This window comes from Falco rusticolus, chromosome 4, assembly GCF_015220075.1.
Source record: "Falco rusticolus isolate bFalRus1 chromosome 4, bFalRus1.pri, whole genome shotgun sequence".
Classification (NCBI taxonomy): Eukaryota; Metazoa; Chordata; class Aves; order Falconiformes; family Falconidae; genus Falco; species Falco rusticolus.
The window spans coordinates 101,074,366-101,097,366 of record NC_051190.1 but is presented as its reverse complement, the minus strand read 5'-3'; the positions used below and the strand labels follow the sequence as shown (position 1 = coordinate 101,097,366).

General features: G+C 39.9%; 1 protein-coding gene across 5 annotated transcripts; it reads right to left on the bottom strand.

Annotated features, from left to right (window-relative positions):
* Positions 1-416: 416 nt before the first annotated feature.
* Positions 417-22,587, bottom strand: TCAIM (T cell activation inhibitor, mitochondrial). Of its 5 annotated transcripts, none has more exons than XM_037383818.1 (11): positions 22,380-22,587; positions 19,646-19,722; positions 16,244-16,379; positions 15,537-15,690; positions 14,083-14,329; positions 12,544-12,666; positions 9,798-9,895; positions 8,097-8,188; positions 5,622-5,854; positions 4,944-5,075; positions 417-1,561 (listed from the first exon to the last, which is right to left on the bottom strand). In XM_037383818.1, the coding sequence occupies exons 2-11, from the start codon at positions 19,672-19,674 to the stop codon at positions 1,336-1,338; spliced, it is 1,470 nt and encodes a 489-aa protein (XP_037239715.1). In that variant the 5' UTR covers positions 19,675-19,722; positions 22,380-22,587; the 3' UTR covers positions 417-1,335. The 5 variants fall into 5 exon arrangements, with proteins under 5 accessions (XP_037239715.1, XP_037239713.1, XP_037239716.1 ...); XM_037383816.1 differs by lacking the exon at positions 22,380-22,587 and adding an exon at positions 21,803-21,934; XM_037383819.1 differs by lacking the exon at positions 22,380-22,587 and adding an exon at positions 21,636-21,655.
* Positions 22,588-23,001: the final 414 nt, after the last annotated feature.

Here is a 23,001-nt window from a genome sequence, read left to right as displayed (position 1 = left end):
AGAAACGTGCAATGGAAGTTAACTACTTAAAGAGACTATCAACTGATCTTCAGAACCTATACAGGAATTGCTAGTTGTTCGCCTGAATAAATGGCCTGATAAAAGTCACAGCTTGTGTCTTGATGCTTTCAAACAGACATGCCCGAGATGGCAGCCAGGGTCTTTCTTTTAAGTTTCACAACATAATAAAGAACTTGACACTGAGCCTTGCAACTGGAGAAAACAGAGACCCACAACAGTTTCCCTGCTAAATACAAATATAAAATACAAGTAAGGATTTGACAATTTTTTTTTTCCCCTCTACAGTTATTTTAGGTGAATTCCAGTCCAGAAACGTGAAGGAGTTTGTTCTCAGAAGAGATTTTGCAAAATAGTAACCCAAAATACAAAATTCATCTTGGCATGTATTACAAGGAAAGTGTTGATATACATTCACACTTTATTTCATTTTTTTTCAAGGAATAACATACCAGTAAAAATCCATGCACATTTGCCTTACTGCAAACTCCTTGCCCTCACCGGGAAGTGCTTATTCTTGCAGACAATCCCACATAAACCAATGCTTCCTTTCCTTAGATGTCACATTAAACTACTCAGCTTTTAAGTGTTGTGAATGGGATTTGCAATCTGTTATAACATAAGTAAAGAGGATTGTCTGTATTTATTGAGCAAATGCCGGAAAACAAGAAGAGAATGACATCTCCTTTAAAGAAACTGCAGACAGTACAATTGGCGTATTTCAAAATTCTAAGGCAACAATACTGGGCCAGCACATGAAACTCTACTCTTGAGGCCAAGTCAATGCACTGCTTTCTCCTACACAGTAGAAATACTCTGATGTTTTTTCCCCTTGTCTTTTTTTTTAATTCAGTAATAGGTAGCAATATGAAATACTGCCACCTGACAACTTAGGTACTCAACTTCTGCATTCAGTAAATCCCGTAAGATAACATGTAATGCCTGGTCTGAGTAGTGCACTCACTATTTATGATAATCTATTCGGTGATATTAATGTATATTAAAAATACACATGCCCATTTTTTCAGACTTGCAATTTAATGTATTTTCATAATTCGCTACAAAAATGTGGTTTCACAATACACCAGGACTCCTACAGTAGTATGGAGAATGTACAGATGTCTTTCCCAGAACTAGCAATACTGTGTACTGTGCAAATTGTCTAGGACTCCAAACTTCTTGAGCAGCAGTTATAAGAAAATTTGTGGGTTGAATACTGATATCAAAATACAGATTTAAATAATTTACTTTTAAAACCAACCATATTTATAGCCTCTTACAGAAAATAAACAATTCATCTGATTATCAGATATGTCCTCAGTTTTTCCAGTTCCAAGGTATACACAGGTCTCCATCCTGCAGCACAGAGTAGAAATGCGATATGCAAAGGTGCATGCCTTGTAGGTACGGCAATGATTCTTCCAGCAGTCGCTTACAACAATCTATCATCTGTGCACTGGAAACACTGGGTTCCTTATACAGCCGATCCAATGAAAATTTTTCAGTGGAAGTATCGATCAGCTCTTTTTCTGTAATCATCATCCTAGCAAATGAAGACAACATACAGTGACAAAATTAGAACTTAAATCTCTTAAAAAAAAAGAAACACCCTGAAATAAGTATATTTGTAGGTTATATACACGTAAACAAAGGTGTCATTTCATGTACAGCTATGGCACAGCTGAGATTTTTGTACAGGTTGATACTCACATGCCTACCTCAGAGGCTAGACTGAACATGCTTTCACGGCTATGGGCAACAGTATGCCTACTGATTCATGTTTGAAAGCCCATGACATTTTTTTGGTCACCAGGAAACAGGGAAAAATACCAACAGAGAAGTCTTATGAAGCTCCATTTTTAACGTATGGGATGAAAGTACTTAAGCAACCTTGAAAGTGTAAGCTTTAAGAATAAAATCATGTTAGGAATTACTCTGTCTTTTTAACTGAGATCCGTACTCTGCACGTCATCAAAACCAACAGATGACAGGTACAGCTACCTGATGTATATTAAATGTGTCAATAACTTACTAATTGCAGAACTATTAAAGGTCTTTTCCAACCTAAATGATTCTATGAATACTGAATTCGTAGCTCGTAGATGATTTTTTCCATTCACCCCAGACAGAGTGGTAAGACACCACATGGCAAACTCAAACTACTCAGAAATAAAGTTAATGTGCAGAATTAATTAAGAGTCACTGGAACGGTGGCTGATCGTCTAATGTAGAGACAGTTCAGGTTCAGCCAGCCTTCCTAGCTCAGGCACTGTGCCACATTAACATCGCCATACTTCCAGAGCCAGCTTGCTTAGGGGAACAGCACCGGTGCTGCTCTACAAGAGACTCTGTGCTGAACAGGAGAGGAGCACGTTTGCAGGGCCACTGGGACGGGAATCAGCCCAAGCTAAGCGTGGTGGAACAGCTACCGAGACTATCTGACTCAGGTGAAAACAGTGCCGTAGGGGCTTAACACCCCCCTTTACACAGCTCAGTGCGGGATCTCCATGTACCTGCGAGGCACTGCGCCCTGCTGAGGCGTTCGGATGGCTGTACAAGAGCCAGCCCAGCCCTGGCGGTCAGGGGTGAACTGAGCCAGTGAGTTAACCTGGAGCAAGCCTACCCTGCCTACTGACTGTATTCACGCCACCCTCCTGAGCACTTTCCCAAACAGCTGAGCACCAAGCTTTCCTCTTCCGTGAAACCTTAGGCTGCCCTGAAGGACATAAAGTTAGCTGCACACAGTGAGAACTGTGGGTTTATTTTTAGTCACTTCCACAAGGAGGTTTACACCTCTATCACAATACAAAACTGATAGGTTGCAAAAGCAAGGGAAGAAGTAGAGTCATACTAAATCCTGCATTACTAGAAGACTGACATTATCCACACAGATAAGACAACTTGCTAGAACAGCAGCATTTAAACTCCCCAGTACATCAGGTCATACAGAATTCCAGCTACACGGTGCTATTTACCGCATGTAAAACATTCATCTGCATGTGCAAAGTAAATCCAGTACATCTCAAAGTATTTTCCTTTATCTCAGGGCCCCTTTAACAACCACAGGAGGCTAAGGAAAGTCAGAAGTACAGAATGTGTTCTGTTCAAGGAAGTATTAAGTAGAAAAGGAGATTTCAGCCTCAAAGAGACAATTAAGGCAAAATATGACATATCCACAAAAAAGTAAAGGTGATAAATACAGAATGACTGGTTTTATATTTCCTAGAGCACAAGAACAAGAGAGAATGACAAATTAAATCATCAGGCTGTAGGTCTATAAAACAGAACACCTCTTCCCTCCTTCATACACATATGCTACATGTAATTCAGCTGCAGTTTTGTGGCTCCAAAATACCCCATGGCACAAGTATAAATCAGCTCAATAAATGATTAAACATCTAAGGGGGGCAGGGGGGAAAGATGATCTGTTAAATGCTCTTAACATGACAATGTTTCCAGCTTCAGTTTTCTGAAGTGCAGTCAGTCAGAAATTGGAAAGGAGTACAGAGTACAAAAACCCACCATTTTTGCCCCATTCACACAGACTTTCCATAAGCTAATGGATGATGGAGACAGACCTTCAATATGACCTAGTATAGTTGTTCTTTACTATGTTACACAAACCAGCAGTCATCCAACACACAACAAAAGCTGAGATACATAGCTTGGCTCTTACAACACAGCTGCTTCCACTCTGAGGGAAGCCCCACATTTTTCCTGGATTAGTGCCTTTATAACGTAGGGCAATGCGAGGTTTTTGGAGAGTGAGTTAACCCAGACACAAATGCATACGCTGGCTACAACATCCCTCCCAATCTCTACTGACAATACTTTCCCAGCTGTCACATATGGACGGCTACATAGAGAGCTATTCAGCAGTTATAACTTATATGGCAAAAATAATCTAACTTCAAAGCTAGACTAGGGTTATGGAAAAATTCCAAAAACCCTCCATGTTTTACCAAAGTTTATCTCCAAAACACATCCTCCCAAGTAATCAGGTCTTAACGGAGCTAAAATATTACAGCCTTCAGTAAGACTCGTGCCTAAAACACCTTCACAAAAAAAATCTGAATCAATATATCAGGTATACACTCATGACAGTGTGATACTTCAATAATTCATTAAAAGCTTTCCTAAGCAGAAAATAAACTTGCAGTAACAACCTCTAAAAGGACATAATACCCAGTTATCTATCACAGTATTTTATTCAAAATAAAACCACTGTTTCTACTTCATGCTCTTAATCCTCAAAGACACATACAACATATAAGAACAAGAAAAAAAATTACAGTTCTGATGGATAGTACAAGTCATGAACTTTAATACTGAAGTATGGTACTATGACTCACTACTGTTGTCTCTCTCGCATCTGTGAAAGAGTACCAAGGAGGTATTTGTCTCATCGTTCTACCCCATTTTTTTCCTTCCCCTTGTTAGGTACTAATTAATCTTTTCCTCAACTAACTGACAATTAGAAATATTAATTCTATAATCAGTCTCAAGTTATTTTTAGATTTTACTGCTTTCTTGCCACAATGTAAGTAACGTCAATAGGAGGTTGCTGCTGTTATTATTCAGTAAAAAGGTCTCTTCCTTAAAAATTCCAACCCCTCCCCTTTGGGGAATTAATTGTAAAAAAATTATGTAATTTTATCTTGTAAGCAAAGATCTCTTATTTCTGAATAAAGTACAACTATTTCTACAAGGTGAAGGATGGGTATTTTCCAATAACTGTTTGCGTTCACTGAAGGCTAAAATTTTTGAATTAGTAAAGCTGATGGGTAAGGTTCTGTTTTATAAGCAGAAGTTTTTTCCCCACTACAAGAGCATGAATACATTCTTCAGAGTTCTCCTCCTCCAAATAAAACATGACATACAAAGATTTTCATGAGCTAAACATATTGAGACACATGAACACTTACTCCTCCTTTCTTTTCAGATTATGCCTTGCCTCCTGTGCTTTGGCAAAAAAAAACCATTGAAGGGTTGCTGGATCACAGACCGTTGGGATCATAAAGTGTCCAAATTCATGTAAGCTTGGTGCATACCTGTCACTAATGAAACATGACGGAAGTAAAAAACAAGGTATCATTTTTTCTCTTATGCAAGTATTTACGTGAATTACTTTCAGAACAAATTCTGAAGATAAAAAGAGTATCGGTTAATTACAATCAGAATAAGTGGTAGAAAATCAAGTTTGATTCATGAGAATACATAAGCATCATAAATAAAGCTTTTTAAAAATTACATGTCAAAATTAACTCTTAACAATACTAAAAAAAATATAAACAGCAGCACCATCATACACAGCTGTGTGTTGACCTGACAGCATAAAACCTTTGATTTAACACAGCAGAACACTGCTAAGATAAAGACAGAACTTTGACTCTAACTTGCATGAAATTAAGCAGGATTTTCTTCAGTTTGATTCCTTCTTAACCCATAAAAAGGCACTTAAAACCTTTACAAACAAAAAGACTTCGACATAACGAAAATCCGTTATTATATTAGTTTTCTTCATAGTGAGAGTAATAATCAGTGTAACCATAAAAAAGAAGACTAAAGCTCTAAAAGGAAGAAACTTTCCTGCAAATACCTACCTCTCCAGAACCATCTGCAAGCCTCGCAGACTGCGAGGATGAAAAGGTAGTCTACTGTCACGTAATTTATTATAGAAAGAATCTAGAGTCTCGTAGTACTCTTCTAGAGTCAATAGGGGTTGCAGTTCTTCAATATATATTACTTGTATGCCTCCCAGAAGTTGGCTTATCCGGTCTTCCAAGAAGAGCAGCCTTTTCTGAAGTTTATAATAATTTGGCAATCTCTCAAAAATCTGTGCACACACAAACGAACATCTTCTATGTTACAAAGCATAAAACTTAAAATTAAGGAACTACCCCCATCCCCGTGAAACTATAAAGGAAGAGTGTCTTAAAGTAAACATGGAACCCAAGGAAGGGGGAAAAATAAAATTCAAAGAACACCAAAAATCAGAAATATAGAGTATATACATTTTAGGGCAAGACATAGTGGAATAAGACTGTAATTATTCTGAGTATTTACTTTATACTATAAAGGCACCAAAAGGCCCTAACAAAACTGACAGATGTCCTCTTTCTCTCTCTATAGAGAGAAATTAATAGCCCCAGATAAAAAAAGTTTATAATCTGAGGCCTACATAAAATGTTTATCACCGCAGTTATAGTAGTAGAGCTATTCCACATACAGTCAAAAGTGGTTTTGCCGGTGTAATTTATATGAACTCCTAAAAAAGAGAAGTCTCTGTTACTGAAACAAGTTTTTTCCAAGGGTTTGGATCATCTTGAGTCTGAAGGGAGAGGAGAAAGGTCCCAGATTTCTCATCTACAAAATCTATACGAGAAAAGGTTAAGAAGTGATCAGACTTGTGAGTAAAGACACAGAAGGTGTGACAGGGAGAAGGTTGGAACAGGGCAACAAGTGAAAAGTCTGTAGTAGTAGTCACTACTTATCTTCTACCTAGTTATTACTACAACGTAGTTTTCCATCCCAAAAAATACTGCTGCTGGAACACCTCAAGTGATTTCAGAATAATCTCCTTGGAAACCCAAGAGAAGCAGAATCAGAACAGCTTTTGCCACAGTAAAATCCATTGGTTCAGCATTTGCATTTGTTACAGAGAAAACCTGCAAAAATCCTCTGAATATTGCACCTCTGACCAAGCATTCTACAGGCTGACTTGAACACTATTCTGCTGCTTCCTTCTTCTAATAATTAGTAACAAAAGTAACAGCCGTTAGGACTGCTTTCAAAAATATCGGTACATTAATATTAGACAAAAAAAAATTCTGCTCTCTAAAAACCAAGCAGCTAACCAACCTCAAAAAGGTTTTCACAGACTTTTTCTGTGTCTCATTTAACCTGATCCTCAGTGCATTTGAAAATAAAAGCCTTTGATTTCAGGTTCAAATACATACCCTTCTGTCTTCCAAAGCAAACACCATCACCACATCATCCCATCTGCACAACACTTTGTACAGAAACACGACCCCTTCAGAAAACCCCTCAGCAAAGGTTTGAAAGAGGAATAAATTCTCTTTTCAAGGGATACAGTCTTTATAATTAGAACACTTTTATTCCAATTACTATCAACACTCTCAAGTCTCAGAGTAGAAAGTTTTGCATTAAATTCTAGTTTCTCAGTTTAAGTTCTCTGTAAATCATTCACATTAACAAACCATGGTTTATCTTCTCCCTCAGTGAAACACACACAGGCAAAAGTTCAAGCAACCACCAGAGGAAGCTTTGGATTGAGAGCTAAATTTTCGTATTATTCATTGATTGGAATACAGAAATAGAATATTCCAATACTCTAGCTAGGTGAAATTCCCAACTGTGAAATGCCACCAGTTATCTCCTTTACAAAGGAATATTTTTTTTGTAGAACTATCAATAATATTTCAGCAACCAGATTCCAGAAAATTTCCTGCATGGACACGCTGACATCATTACATATTTTATTTGTGGTCCTTTGCATATAATACTTTATCATTCAGGGTGCCAGAAAGCTTGTCAACTCTGAACTTTACCCAAGCAGCAGCAGAATTCACATAGTCACTAGATTTCTGCAACGCACACATTACCTGCCTAAAAGAACAAATTGGAGTGACAGGGTTGGTTAGCAGCCATTGACTGAAATGATCACTTCACAACTCCCTTTAAATCCATTTTTACAAAAAATCTGAATAAAATTTTTACATTCTTCATGGGAATGAGCTCTTTATGGATCATGAAATATTCTGCCGGTGCTCACTGCACTGGAACGCTGCATAACATTATTTTTCTTTGTACCTAATCAGGGGTAGGACTGATTGGTTTGTGAAAGCAGCAGCAAAAACCTGACAAAGATTGCTGTTAGTAACAGTATATCACAGGATTAAATTTAGAATGCAATGTACACAGTTATGCTAAACATACTAGCTATGTCTTTGCTTTAAATTACTCATCAGTTATCTGCACCAATTAATATTTTGGTTATAGCGTAAAAGAGGATGTCATAACAAGAGGCAGTATCATTTACTTGGAAATCTTCTTACTTTGGTCCAGTGATGGTGAACATCCATGGTTCCCAGCATTACGTGGCCTGCTGCACTCATACCTGAACGGTCTGTAAATACCACCGTGCGCCCTGAAGATTGAACAAAACTCTTTACTAATTTAGGTTATTGCAATTATTCCTATCACTATTTAAGGCTTAGCTAAGCTAGTAACTTGTCATGAACAACACATTTCTACAGCACAAAGACACACAAGCAGGTGTTTTTGTTATTCTCAAGATTTGAAAGAGTGATTCTTGAAAACTCCAGCTCAAGAATTTTTTCACACAAACTTTACTTAGCATTGCCTTGTCCCTGTTTAAACTCAATAGATTTTTTTTCAGTTAACTGGACTTTTTTTCTTACAAAGACTACTTTTAAAATAGAAAATCTCAGCAGACAGCATAGTCAAAGAAACTGTACAAATCACGTATGCAGTAGGAAATACATGCTGTACACTTAAAGTATATATAAATAAGGTAAAAGTTGGTCAGAGAACTACTGCTTCCACAGAACTCTCTGCAACATGCAAGCTGCAAGAAATGCTTTCACATTAGGTTTTTGCTCTTTTTTAAAAGAAATAATAGAGACAACAAAAGGATAATACTAGGTTTACTTCTGGGGGGACAAGTCAGCTTTGAGTCTGAGTATGGTTTTTTTAAGCAAAGTACAAATATCCTCAAGAATTCTTTAGGGTAAAAGCACAGGCAACTGTTTATTAAAATAAACTTCCACAAAAAAAGTCTTCAGTGGGATGTATTAATCTACAAGACAAGGCTTAAACAGAAGCTCTTGCTTTCAGAAATCAGTCTTCCAAAATCCTTAAGAGCGAGCAACACTGACTTGAAGGCATCTAGTCCATCCTTGTACCCCAAGGCAAGATCAACGGTACCTGTGTATTTGTCCAGTATATTATTAAAGATCTTCAAAGGTGGAGACTACAACAGATTCACAAGACAGACTTTTCTAGCACTTTAAATCCTTAGCATGCTCAGGTAAAGAAACTAATTTGAAACTTGATACAATTTACAACAACTACTTATTGTCCTACCCACTCTGTCTTTTGACAAAGGATTAGGTGAACCCTCAACTGAAAGCCACTCAAAACTGAGTATCTGCAGACAGGCATAAAATGTGGAGTTACAATTAGAGCAAACAGCTACTGCCACAGGTCAAACAGCTGCATGAGAAGAATGGTAGGTCAGGTTTACAGAGTATTTCAGTTTTTCCTGAGAAAATACTAACTTTAATATAGGTATTTTACAGAACATGCATGATAAGAGAAGACAAAATAGATTTTAAAGGTATTCTAGGAAGCCCTCCTTATATTGACTCTTCAGAGAGCTACTCATGTTACTCACATGGGTAAGAAGCTACCGCTACCTCCACCCTTTCAGAGGGTTTTTTTACTATCATTGCTAGTACTAAGTCTAGTGCCTTCAACTCGCTCAGTTTGCATTTATTAAGGTGTAAAATAGAAGCTGGATGTAGCAAACACACTGTAAGGAAAGGTCACTTTAAAAAATACCCAGTAGCTTAAAATGTCAGTTCTTACCAGCTTTTCAGTAAGGCTGGCAGGCTTGTTTTTGCAGTTATCAAAAGCATTCATGAAAAGAACTGGAGCTCCCTTGTCACAGAAGACTCATGCTCATCTCTGAATCAATACTGTATTAGGATATATGAAACAAGCAACAGAAATACCTTTAACATTCTTTAATACTTCAGGTCTCTGTTGGACTAATCGACCTAGACTGTGTAGTTGGCTACAGCGGTGAGCAATACCCCAGCTTCTCTGCCACCTACATAAAAATATAATTGAAAGCATTTCATTCTCAACATTATTAAAAAAAAATAATTCACAGAACTCGAGAGCAGCTGAAAACTTTATAACTCAAACAAAATAGCACTCCAACTGTAATAAAAGCAAAGGCCTACTGAAAAGCTGTCTGCATCATATGCTATTTGGACAGATAAAACACCTAAATAAAATTTCAATCTTTCTTAAAGTGAGTGCCAAAAGCCCAACCAACCAACACCCCTCCCTCCAAAGGAATAAAATCAGACATATGAAAAAATAAATATAAAACCCAGTAGACAGAACACAACTTGGAAATCTCTCTCCCAATAAGGGATTTGTAAGTAAACAGCAACAGTATTCAGCTGTCATGTGGCATGCAGTTTGTTGTACACTGTGTAATGTTTGTCTAGAGGAGCAAATACCGTATATAAGGACCATCTCTTTTTTTTCTTTTTCTTCGAGTTCCTAGCCCAGAACATTATTAAGATTCCAGCAGCAAGTTGCTGCCTATATATTCATATTTCACAGTGGAATAATTTTCGTTAAACCTTACAGGAGCCAGGTGTCACATTGCTGACTTCAATATACAATAGCTTTGACATCTCTTCCACCAGAAAGGTAAGACAAACTCCTAACAATTTCAAGAAGCATTTAAACTGTAAAATTGTCCCAGCGTATTGAAAAATTACACCCTTTAACAAACTTCTAGCTGACATAAAACTGTCTGAAAATGGGAAATTACCATTTCCTTATTGTACTGGGCCTGTCTGGGATGGAGTTAATTTTCTTCATTAACAGTCCCGTGTTTTGTATTTTTTACTAAAACAAGGTTGATAACATACCACTGTTTTGGCTACTGTGCAGCACTGACACAGTGTCCAGGTTCTCGCTTTTTCTTCCTACTCTGCCCCCTCCACTGGCAAGTAGGCTGGAGCGGGCAAGAAGCTGGGAGGGGACACAGCTGGGATAGGTGACTCCAACTGACCAAAGGGATACTCCAGACCGTATGATGTTGTGCTCAGCAATAAATGCTCAGGGAAAGGAGGACTAAGGGGGGACCCTCATGGTTATGGTGTTTGTATTCCCAGGCAAGCACTACACATGCTGGTGCCCTGCTTTCCAGAAGAACACCTGCCTGCCAACAGGGAGTAATGAATTAATTCCTCCTTTTGCTTTGCTTGAACATGCAGCTTTGCTACACTTCACCTATTAAAACTTCTACCTTGCTCCATGAGTTCTCTTGCTTTTGCTCTTCCTATTCTCTTCCTCCCATCCCGATGGGGGTGTATGAGTGAGCAGCTGTGTGGGTAGGTACTTAGCTGCTAGCTGAGGTCAACCCACATCATCTCATTTAGGGAAACCTAATTGGCAAAGAACCACTCTTTGGGATGCAGAGAATGGCACTGTGCCACGGCACTTAGGAGGCAACTCAGTCTATTGTAACCCAAGTCAGTATCACTTAAAATTCCTGTCTGGTGCTGCTGAGAGCAAAAAAGGTGGCTTATAGATCCTACCTTCTCTTCAGCCATCCTAAACTTATACATGGAGTAAAGCCAGTGACCCTATTACTTTTTTAAACCTCTGTGAAAACTAGCATTAGGCTGCAGGATTGCAAATATAGTTTCCTATTAAGACACTAGCTTGTCAGATTTCTACACTCACATTCCTTTTTGAATTATGACAATGTAACTCTTGGAAGGTTAGTAACGCCTCATTGGAACACAATAGTTTTAGTGCATTTTAAAAGCACAAATTATAAGAAAATTAAATTCAAGCCATGAACAGAACCAAACCTATGCCTCTAATACCGAAGACTGTTTCAGAAACCTTAAAACTCCCACCAAAGCACAGTTGCAGATAATTAGAAATTGCATTAAAAAACACTGCTTCAGCTTAAAGGAAATCAGGGTCTTTTTACAGAGTGAAAGGACAAAAGCATGATTTCAGAAGCTCCAACTCTCCCTTTTCCTGGTTAAAAGAAGAACTTAACAGACTACTCCTTGAAATAATCCGCAAAGTTTATTTTTCCATTATTGAATACCCTCACTGTCATTTCCCATCCTGAATATTCCACTTCAGAACATCCTCAATCGAAGGGACAAAATTTAAAGAAGGATCATAAATTATTTTCTGGAAAATATTCTGAAGAATCAAGATTACCAACTGTACTCAGCCCCTTCAGGCAAATATCCTCCTCCTCTGGAGTGTGGGGAACGAGACACTAAAAAGAACAACATTTTTATTAAGCCTTCACAGGATGTCAATAGGTACCATGTGCAAAGCTGCATTTCACTGCTAATCTAGTTACCTTTGTAGATATTCACCTGAATTCAGCAAAAGCAATTTCATTGAGGAAAACACCCAAACTAATGCACAGACAGAGGTCCTATTTTCAAGTGTTTAGGTGTTTGTCTCAACTGGAGCCTATGTTATTAGTTACAAACACTAGGTCTTTTTGAGCAGATTGTAACAGGAAACTTTTGTCCCCATAGAATTCTTCTAGAAAAATATTCAGTGCAATAACACTTTTACATATATGAAATGTAGCTGTTTTGCTGGAATAGGCTTCTACAGCTCATGGCATAGTATTACACAATACTTCCTGGCTTTGACTGTCTTAATCCGAGTCCGACTGATCTAACTTATTACCTGATATCTGAGAGCTGGAGTTGATGAGAGAGCTCAAATTTTAAACGTTCTAGTTCTTTTCTAAGTGGCAAACTCTTTTTCAGTTTTTTTACCGCACTTGCTTCATTATCATCTAGCCAGGATCTGAAAGAAGAGGAAAAAACTAACATTAGAGGCATGCTGTATTATCTGTCATGAAAACAGTACAACTAACTGAATTCTTACTGTTAACATTAAGATTTTATTTCAGTTTACTAGGTAAAGGGGTTTTTAAAGGTAGAGGACAAAAACTGAAATTGCAATGGTTTACCTTAAGATATCTGCAAAGGAATACCTGGTGCTTAATGTTTTTGAGGGGGACTAGGGAATCAAATTGAACCAAAAGACACTGACAACATTCCAGCTGTAAGACTTAGGGCTGTGAAAGGTGTAGAGCAGCAGATTAATGTGATTTAGGGGGGCATCTTCAAAAAAACCAAACCACCAAAGTGATTATAGTCGACTATCAAATAAGGGAGATGGTACTGAGGGGCTAAGTTAGGTAACTCTTACAGAGCTGGGATGAACATAGATAAAGCAGGTCAAAGTTTTACAGTTCTTCTGTCAATAATCACAACCAGGCAAACATGATTCATGGAGTATATCTAAAACTTTCAATAAGTAGATCATTCTATTTCTAGGAAAATGCTACTTTAAGAGATTTAGCCTTTGTTCGTATCATAAACTTATTTTCATACTTGTATTTTAACAAAGAAATACTTCCATTCTCACACTGTATTCTAAGCAAAAAAATTCAAACTCAGAAGAAGAGAGGCCCAGTGCCAAACGGCTAGGTATTAAAACCAGACTGTTAATATGTAACTGTTTGTGGCATTTCCTGTAAACGTGTAGAAATAAGTAAAAATATTTTCTAGTATGTTAAATCTCAGTTAAGTGTTTTACAGTAGCATATATTATAGTAGCTTTATTTGAGAGGTGCTAGGCAGTATGATGCTCTGAAGATACTACCACCACAGTTCTGCATTTATTTCAAATGGCACCTAAGTCTCATTGTTACAAAATTTTTCAAGGCAGTATTTTTCACCCTTCCACAAAATATGCACATAAGATTTTATAAACAACCGACTTCTAATGCACAATATGCTGCATTTAATGCAATTTCAGAATTTTTAATTGCCTCAATTTAAATATTAATGTTGGTATACTGAACAACAAATCAGGAGCACAGCACTAAGGTTTGAAGCAAGTGGAACCTCTGCCTTCTACTGAATCGCCACCAATATTCCACAACATTGAAAAGCGAAGATCAACCAAAACCAGATTGACCAAACATTAATGATGTGCGAAAACGCAAGAATGCCTCAGCTTAGCTGGCACTAGTTATCCCAGGAGCTCACCTGAACTCTCTTTAATTATAAAAAGCGTGAACAGAATTACATGTTGGGCAATAAGGTTTTGTGTTGTTTTCAGAATGTTTATCAGTAGCATCTAAAAACCCTTAGCATTAGTATAAGACCAATTTAGGTTACAAAATACCAGTTAAATAAAAGCTTTACATACATTAAAGTTGTTTCCACTCTCTGGGCTTGTTCTAGTTCCTCCTCAGGATCCTTGAATCCAGTAAATGAATAGTAAGTCTTATCCCATTTGATAGGTCTGTTCACTGTGCTTTTTGATTCCTTGTGGGGCTGAGAGTTCACATTCAAACTTTGAATATGCTCCGTAGATAAACTGCAGGAGTTGAGAATATCTAATACTGTGCTCAGGAGATCCCTAGTATGTAATGTAAAACTGACTGCTCGAAATCCTATAAAATACAAGTCCCACAATTAGTATTATTTAATTGAAATTATGTTAAATGCATCCACATCTCTCTCATCTTACAAGAGCCCAAACAAGACGTACACAGTCAGAAATTATGATATCGTCATTTCAATACTCGCTGCAAAATTCATGTGCAGTTTAACATTTAAAACTGTTATGTGTCCAAAATTATAAATAGAGCTGTTTTAACTACCTGAATCACTGGACAAATTGGAAAACTAGCTACAGATGCAGCATAACCCAAGAATGGATGCTTTTGCTTTAGCACTGGCAGTTTTGTCCAACAGCTCTACACAACTCATGTTATTACTGATCATCACTTTGGATATAATTTACTGTAGAAACGCCACACTACAACAGCTCTTCACAGGCTAGCAACAGCAGCTTCAGAACAAAACATTACACTTGCACACTGGCTAAAATTAAGTCCCATCACTTAGATATTAGGCCTAACTGCCCCATTAGACAGCAAGCAAGTAGACTCAAGAGTGTAACAGCTGCCAGTTCAACTCTTATTTTAAGTACACTGGACAAAACACTACTATTTTCTTGAAAAATGGTATGACTGTTTTCTAGCACTAGAGTCCCTCACAATTTGCTCAAGTGTTTTTATGAGCAGTATACAGAACATAAAACTCATCTGTTAGGTAAGGCATATTGGTACATCAGACCAAATACATAGAATAAAATTAATCAAAACCAGTAATCCAAACTCAGCAATATTTTCTGTAGTCTCAAAGCTAAGAGACAATGTGGTAAATTGAAGCTTCAGATATCCTACAACTTCTGCTTACACAGTAAGTTCCTACTGACCCTACAAACATCCTGACATTGTGTACTACACATTATCTGCAATGAACACAAGGACCCAACTGTTGTTCCAGCTAGACAAGACAACAGTATTAAGAGCAGAAAAATCACTGACATCAACTTAGGAGTTGGTTTTTTTTTTACTTTCTCATACTGTAACTTGGCCTCAACTTTGTCATTTCTTATTCTTTCAATGTTTTTTAAAGCTTAAGATGTTTAATTACTTGCATGGTTCTAGCTGGCATATTTAATACATATTTTCATGGTTTGACAGGATTTTATTTAGTCGGAAAGTCATTATGACGGCACAAGGCTAAGTTATGGTCTGAAAAAGTTTCAAGATTGAAAAAGAAGATGCATTCTGCACGATATAAAAGCACCTGAAGCACTGAAGGATTCTTGAACATTAGAAGAGTTTGGTTCTCTTTCTCTTACATAAAACGTAAGCTGAGTTGGCTTAAAGGAGCGAAATCCTGGTTTCTGTAGGTTCTCCAAGTAGCCATTTAACCTCTTCAGAGAGTTTTCATTCACTTCCTGTTTAAAAAATACAAACCAAAAACCAAACCCCCACAAACCTTACAGATGATGAATTTGGCCATTTTTCATCTAAACATTTTTAATCTTACATGCAGAATTAGTTCTTACAAACTGCCAGCTGCTCTTAATAAGTAGTGATATAGTTCATATTCTCAGCATAAATGAATTATCTTGCATGAATAAATTGGATGACGTACATACTTGCACTTTCTGTACATTCCAAAACACCACTTTTAAGGCTTTCAAGCTTAAAGAAATCCATTGATTCAAACATAATGCAGAGCATTTCACTATGACAAAGCAAGTAATATGTATTATAAATTAATCTGGAAGGATTCAATATTTGTTTAATAACAATTAAACAGAAAATATGACTAATAAGTAACAGGTGTTTTAAGGGACTTAAAATAAAGTGCATCTTTTTGTTCTCTGGTAACAACCATATTCAATTCTAATATTACTTTTGTGTCTCTGACTGCAGGAAAACTCGAAAATTTCCATCCCTGACACGTGACACATTTACAAAGAAAGCATACTAAAAGATTTTTACCCTCTCTTTGGGATGCTGGCCAAAAAAATCTGGATGCACAGCAAAATAGAAAGGTCTGAGAGCATTGATGGCATCAGCTCCTGATAAAGTTCTTGACTGAAGAATGCACTGTAGCAGTATCTTCTCCAGACATAACCTAATAAAATAACAAAATGTTTATATATGATGCAACCAAGAGACAAACTGATATAAACGGCATTAGAATGTGACAGAATGGAGTAAACATTCACAGCTGCAATAATTTTAAACCGGTATTAGAAGTCTCAGTTCTGGGGTTTTCCCCTTGCGACTCACAAAGCTGCATTTATATAGAGCAAATCCAACAAATTTGAGAAATAGTGAATGCTAACGGCTGATTACAGGCATGTAAATAAGTACAATAACTTTTCACTGTACTTTCTCGGAGCAGGCTCAAACAAAAATTCCCCAGTCAAGTAGTCTGAATGATGAAGACTGGCTTCAGTGGTATTTTTCATAGCTACTGCTGAAGCTGCTCTTAAAAGCCAAGCCTTACATACTTTTGAACCTCCAAGTTAAAAAGCCAAAACCAGTATTTTTCAAGCAGTGCCGAAAGAATATGAAATTTTACCCAGGAATAATAATCACAATTCAATCAAAAGAAGTTCGTCATTAGTTTGTAATGTCCACACACTTGTGTCTGTTTAAAAAAATAAAATAAAATCTACTTTCCCAGACATACTCCCTTTATAGAAGACATCAAGTAAAACATAGTACCTTTCTGACCTTTGATCTTCATTGAAATAGAGAAAAACAAGAAATTTTTTTGTGCTAGGAAAAGTTAAGTTGAAGTTGTTCTAGGAAGTTCAGAAAGTACAAAAGATCAAATAACCTCCAATTATGCATACATTAAACAACAGTTCTGCAATGAGGACACTTGCGTAACAGAAGACTGAAGTGGGAGGAAAAACAAGTTCTGAATTAAAGACCACCAAAATTTCCTGCCATAGCTCAAAGCTGATACTCAGGTCAGCAAACTAATTACCAAGAGACAGTATATATAAAATCAGCAAGAAAATGTGAATTGGTAAATATTTAATAATAGATTTCTCCTTCAGCTGATTTCATGGGCTAACAAATCCAACAGTCCAACCATTTTTCTCTGTGATTAATGTTCATTTTAGTTTGCTGCTCAGAAGGGTAGGGATTCCCCTCTGTCAATCAATACAATGCTGTTCCACTCCTCACAGTACCATTCAAACTGCAAGCCCCAAATAGGAAAATATATGGCAGACTGGAGGCAAAGCTACTTCCAATTCACATAAAACTAACAACCTTATTAGTAACGGTAAACAAGACTGTTTTACAAAGAGTTATTTGTTCAGCATCCTAGACCAAATAATTATCCTGGACACAGAAATATGTGAGACTATTTCTTGACTGCTTTCACGAATTAAAATAAAAAACCCAACCAAAAAAAAAATCCCCAAATTTGTGCTCACACAATAAACAGTATTTTTCATTTTGGCAAACAGTAAATGACAGCAGTTGAGTTGTCAAGCAGATGCAATGACCCTTACTTTACCTTTTTTTTGTCAACATTTCCAACTCTCCAATTAGAATCATGAAAGTAGTTAAAGCTAACTTTTTCTGCCTAAGAGGTGGGCAAATATTTAATTAGTAGGTCTGAAAAGTCAGAATGCTGAAAACATGAGAAGTTTTCATAGAAAAGTGGGATGGAAAATGTGTAATGTAAGAAGACTGATGAAATTTCAAACGGTTATGACTAAACCAAATATTTATGTGCATGGATTAAATGGAAGATAAAAAAAAGATAAAATGTATTACTGGCAAACATTTCTACCTCCTTGCTGGCTGCATCTCAGACTTTGAGACTAGTCATCACTATAGCCCATGATCCTACTCAAAATAGCAGGAGATGGTGAAGCACCACACAGTATCACATTTTTACGGAAAGCAAAGGCTCTCAATGACAAGAACACGCTAGATTTGCTCAGTGATGCAGAAAAAAAGTCTACGTGACCTGGCAAGAAACGAAGCGAAGCACAATGGATAAAAGTCCACCTGATCATATGCTTTACCATTTTGTATTGCAAAAATACCAAAATAACTGTCCTGCTGAGGGGAAAAAAAAAAAAAAAAAGAAAGAGCAGAAATTTTTTTTTTGGTAGCAAGTGGGTACAAAGCAGTAAAAAGGGAAAAAAACACTAATTTTCCAACAAAGGCAAAAAAGTAAATTAACCAGCTACCTGTCTGATAGCAGTTTTGACTAACAGCAGTGCAAGAAACCTACATCCTCCTAGACCCAACTGCTTGGAGGAAGTAAGAAGCATATTTCTCTCTTCACCTTATTCATACGTTATTTCCCACGTCCACTCTCGAACTACACTGCATGCTGCTTCCAGTAGTTAGGGGAAAAAAGTTCCAACATACCTGGAAACTCTTAATCATACTTGCAAGTTTATTAATCATAAACTTCCATCTGGTATTTTACAAGACGAATGGCCAAGTATGGTTAACTCCAGTTCCCTTGTTTTGTATCTAAACAACACTGCCATGCTAGCAGGAAGGCTCAGGATTCCAGCCAAAAGTCTATTTTGAACTTGCTTAAAAGAGAGACGCTCAAAGGCCAAAATTAGTCTGCGTGACAGAAGGAAGAATTCATTTACTGAAGGTGAAAGACAGAACTCTGAGGCATCCTTCAAGTGAAGTGACAAAATAAGTGAATTAAAATGAATTTAGAGAGAAAAAAAATGCAAGAAAGATGCTTATGGCTTCACTCACAAGGAGCAATAATTTTTCCATGAGCTTCATTTAGATTTTAAGGGCCAAGAAAGGCTTTGTGTTAAAATCAAGGTCATAAGCACTTTGAGAACAGCCGTCTCCACTTCATGAAAGATATGAAACACAATCTCCACTAGAACATATTATGCAATCATACTGTAGGAGCGATTTAATTTATTGATTAAATAATTCCCTTCAACTTTCTTTTTTACTTTTTCTTCACTTCTCTCTGAAGTTTAAATTTTTGGCTTATAGCTTTGGCACTGAAAAGCTTTGTTAAATTAAGCTCCTTATTAGAGATATATTCACTCATTTTGAAACACTGAGCTTTAATAACTCAATAATGCAGTAATATATTTGATATCATATTCAGATTTAGACTGCCCTTTTCTCATACTTAAACTATTTTAAAACCCTGGTTTTGTTGAGAGCCTTTTTAATGTCTCACTCGAGGACTGGCATATGCCTTTGGGGATTTTCAGCTGTGGATGTTCTGTTGAAAGCTTCAAGCTGTAAAGATGAGAAAGCCAAAGGAATAAGCATTAAACAAGAAGACCACACCAGTTTTACATATATGCAAGCCATAAGTACACACTTAAACATATGTTAAAGGTAAATTAGGTCAGCAACATGCTATACCTTCTCACGGCTCTTAAGCAGCAGAACATTTCAGCAATTCCAATGGTCAAGCCAACTTTCAGCCATCCACTAACTCACTGTGGAAAAAAATAAAAAAAGAAAAAATCCTATTTAGTAACGGACATGAGTATTTTCCCCTGTTACTTATCAGTGCATTTTCTAAATCCTAGGTGATAACTTTTAAAGTCACAACAGTAGTACAAAATTGCGAAATCACACATAAAACCTAAAAGCTTTCTGTAAGAATGTTTTCAGTTTCCTCTACTAACAGTGTCTTACAAATATTAACAGTAGTTACCATAATTGGATTGGAAGATTAATTAAAGATGTTCCAGTTAAGAAAAATCCCCCTAAGAAATAACTAATTGCAAATGTTTCCTGCTCTTCCTGATGTTCAGTTTTTGTCTTGAAGTATAGAAACAAAAAAAGGCAGCTTGCTTTCAGGACAAACACAGAGCAAGTAAATGCCATGTAAATTTTCACTCCCCTGAGTCCAAAACTTTCAAACAATGATAATACTTTAAAATAGGTACACCAATGATTTTATGGGGGTGCAAGATAAAAACAAAGGAAATGGCACTGCCACACAACAATGCCTTGAAATCTTTACCAAAAGTTTGCTGGCATCCATAAAAATGAATTCAAAATTTTTACTAGTAACTTCTGCACTACGCAAGTGTAACTGAGCGTTTTCCAAGTTAGCCTGTCAGAGTGCAAACTTAGACCTAATTATTAGGGATTATGAGGGTAGCCCCCTATTGGCAATGTTTTCCTCATGTTTTTCATGCACTTTTATTTTTAAATATACTTTTCTTTGCATTTTTGAAAATAACATGCCCCCACTAACGGCCCACACGTTGCCATTTTCAAGCACCTCAGATGAGCAGTTATCAGAGAAATACCATCCTGGTTCCAATACAGCACAATAGCTCATATGACAGTTTTCCAAGACATTGGAAGTTTTAGCATTGCATCTTACTGCTACAAATATACTTAACTAAGAATGTAAACTGTTTACCAAATATTTTACTAGGTATTTGTGAGCAAATAGTGAGAAGAAAAAAAAAAATAGGCAGAGGTAAAATATCCCCAGAACGCCTTTCAATTTTTGTCTTCCAATTTCCGATTTTCAACTAGGTGGGAAAGGCAATAATAATTTCGCCTCTAGCAGCAGTCCTAATCATCAGCTAACTTAAGTACATCAACAAGCCCTTTGGTAATAAAACATTTCTCCGTCTGTAATTTTAGCTTCAGGGATTTGGATAGACGATGGAAAACCCCAGCAATCTCACTAATCTACGGCGGCACTTTATATAACCGGACAAAACCACCATTGTTTCTTGTTTTAAATGCTCTATTAACCGCCGAGAAACTGTTACATGGCTGAGGTAAACAAGAGCCTCCGGTCTCGCGTGTCACCTGCCGCCAGCTCAGAGGGGCTGGCCAGCACGGCGCAGGACACGGGCCGCCCCGCAGTCACCCTGCAGACGCCGGTAGGAACGCGCCGCCCGCCCCACCCGCGCCCCCGGACCGTTCACCTCAGGGGTTCACCCGCGCTGACCCCCGCGGCGCGGCGGGGAAACCGCACGGCGACGAGCCCGGTGCCAGCGCGCAGGGCACAGGCTGGCTGGCGTGAGGCGACCGGCCCGGCCCGCTGCGGGAGGCCCGCAGGCCCCGGCGGCTCCGCCGCTCACGCAGCCCTGGCAGAACCACCCGACGCGCGGAAGGGCAGGTCTTCCCCGCGCCGGCGGGGAGCGGGGTGCGCCAGGGCCTCCGGCGCCACGGGCCCCCCGCGCCGCGGCAAGGAGCCCCCGCCCGCCGCGGCTCTCGGGCGCGGCGCCGGGCAGGTGCCCGGGGCTCGAACACGCGCAGGGGCTGGCGCTCTGCCGCGCCAGGGCGGCCTCGGGGGCTGCGCCGCTGGAGGGGGGCGGCCGGGCCGGGCGGCCGTTACCTGCCGGGCCCGCACCGGCGCGTGCGCGCCCGCACGTACCGCTCCGCGCCCACGGGCCCGCCACGGGCAGGCGGGAGCTGCCCCTCGCCCGCTCCCGGCCTCACGCCGTCCTCCGAGGTCGCGCCGCCTTCCCCGCCCCCTCCCTTTCTCCCCGCTCCGCGGCGTCGCCCCGCGCGGAGGAGCCCGAGGCCCCCGGCCCCGCTTACCGCCACGGCCGGACAGCGCCCGCCGGGACCCGGCCCCCATCCCCTGGCGCAGCCGCCCCCGCCGACGGCCCCGGAGCGGCGGGAGGGGGCGGGGCAGCGCCGCGGCGGGCGAGGGGGATTCCCGCCGGGGGCGGGGCCGGGGGCGGTGGGAACAGCGCGCGCCTGCGCTCCCGACCCCGCCCGCCCCGCCCCGCCCTGCGCGCCCCGCCCGCCTCGCCCCGCGCAGGCGCAGCCTGGTGCCCTGCCCGCTGCGCGGCCGGCGGGGCCCTGCGGAAGCGCTACGGGCCGGCGTGCGGAGAATTAGGCGGAACAAACCCGTTGTAGCGATCGTTGCGACCCTTGAAGGCGTTGCCAATGCCCCCCCGCAGCGCCGGCCGCGGAGCAGCGGGTCCCGTCGCGCTGCGGCGGTGCCCGCGGGTGTTACGGGGGCCGCGGGAGGCGCACCCCGGGCAAGGGGCCGCCGCGGCCAGGCCGGCGGGGCTTCACCCGCACCCGGGCGGCCCGACGGGTGCGGGAGCCAGCGCGGAAGAGCGGGAGCTCTTTCCCTGCCGTTCCTAGCGTAGCGCTCCGCGTATACCTCCATCTATACGCCGGGTTTTCTTCCCAGGTGGTTGATGCTGGGGCATGCTGCGGCCGAGCCAGCCGTCCGGTGCCCTGCTAGGGACCGGGGTTACGTGCGTACGACCCGCTGCCTTTCCAGGCGGAACAGGTTAACAGAGGGCGGACGGGGTTCAGGAAAGATCTGTAGTTCAGTGAAGCTTTAAATCAAGTTAACGCTCTCACTGCCCTCGGGGGATTTGCATGATTTCCGTAACATGCAGCACGTTTTCCCGCTTCCCGATAGCAGCTGTCAGTTAGGTAAGCAAATTGGTTGCGTAATTGGGCGAATGGAAAAATAAATTTAATCGATTCAACAGAAAAGCATGCCGTTCATTTCAGCAGGGATTTCTTCGAACTCGGTGTGGAATAAAATCAACTGGGAGGGGTAATTGGCAGGTGACACTGCCAGGGGGACATGCCAGGACGCTCCACAGCGTAGGGGACATGTCAAATGGAGCCAGAGCACCACTGTCCCCCCCCCGCCCCCCCAGGCACAGGAATTAAGTCCTACGTTGTAGCTGAAGGTCTCAACACTTGCTGCTTATGAATATCACCAGAATATTCCATGGGAATAGTACTCTGGTATGTGGTCTCACCAC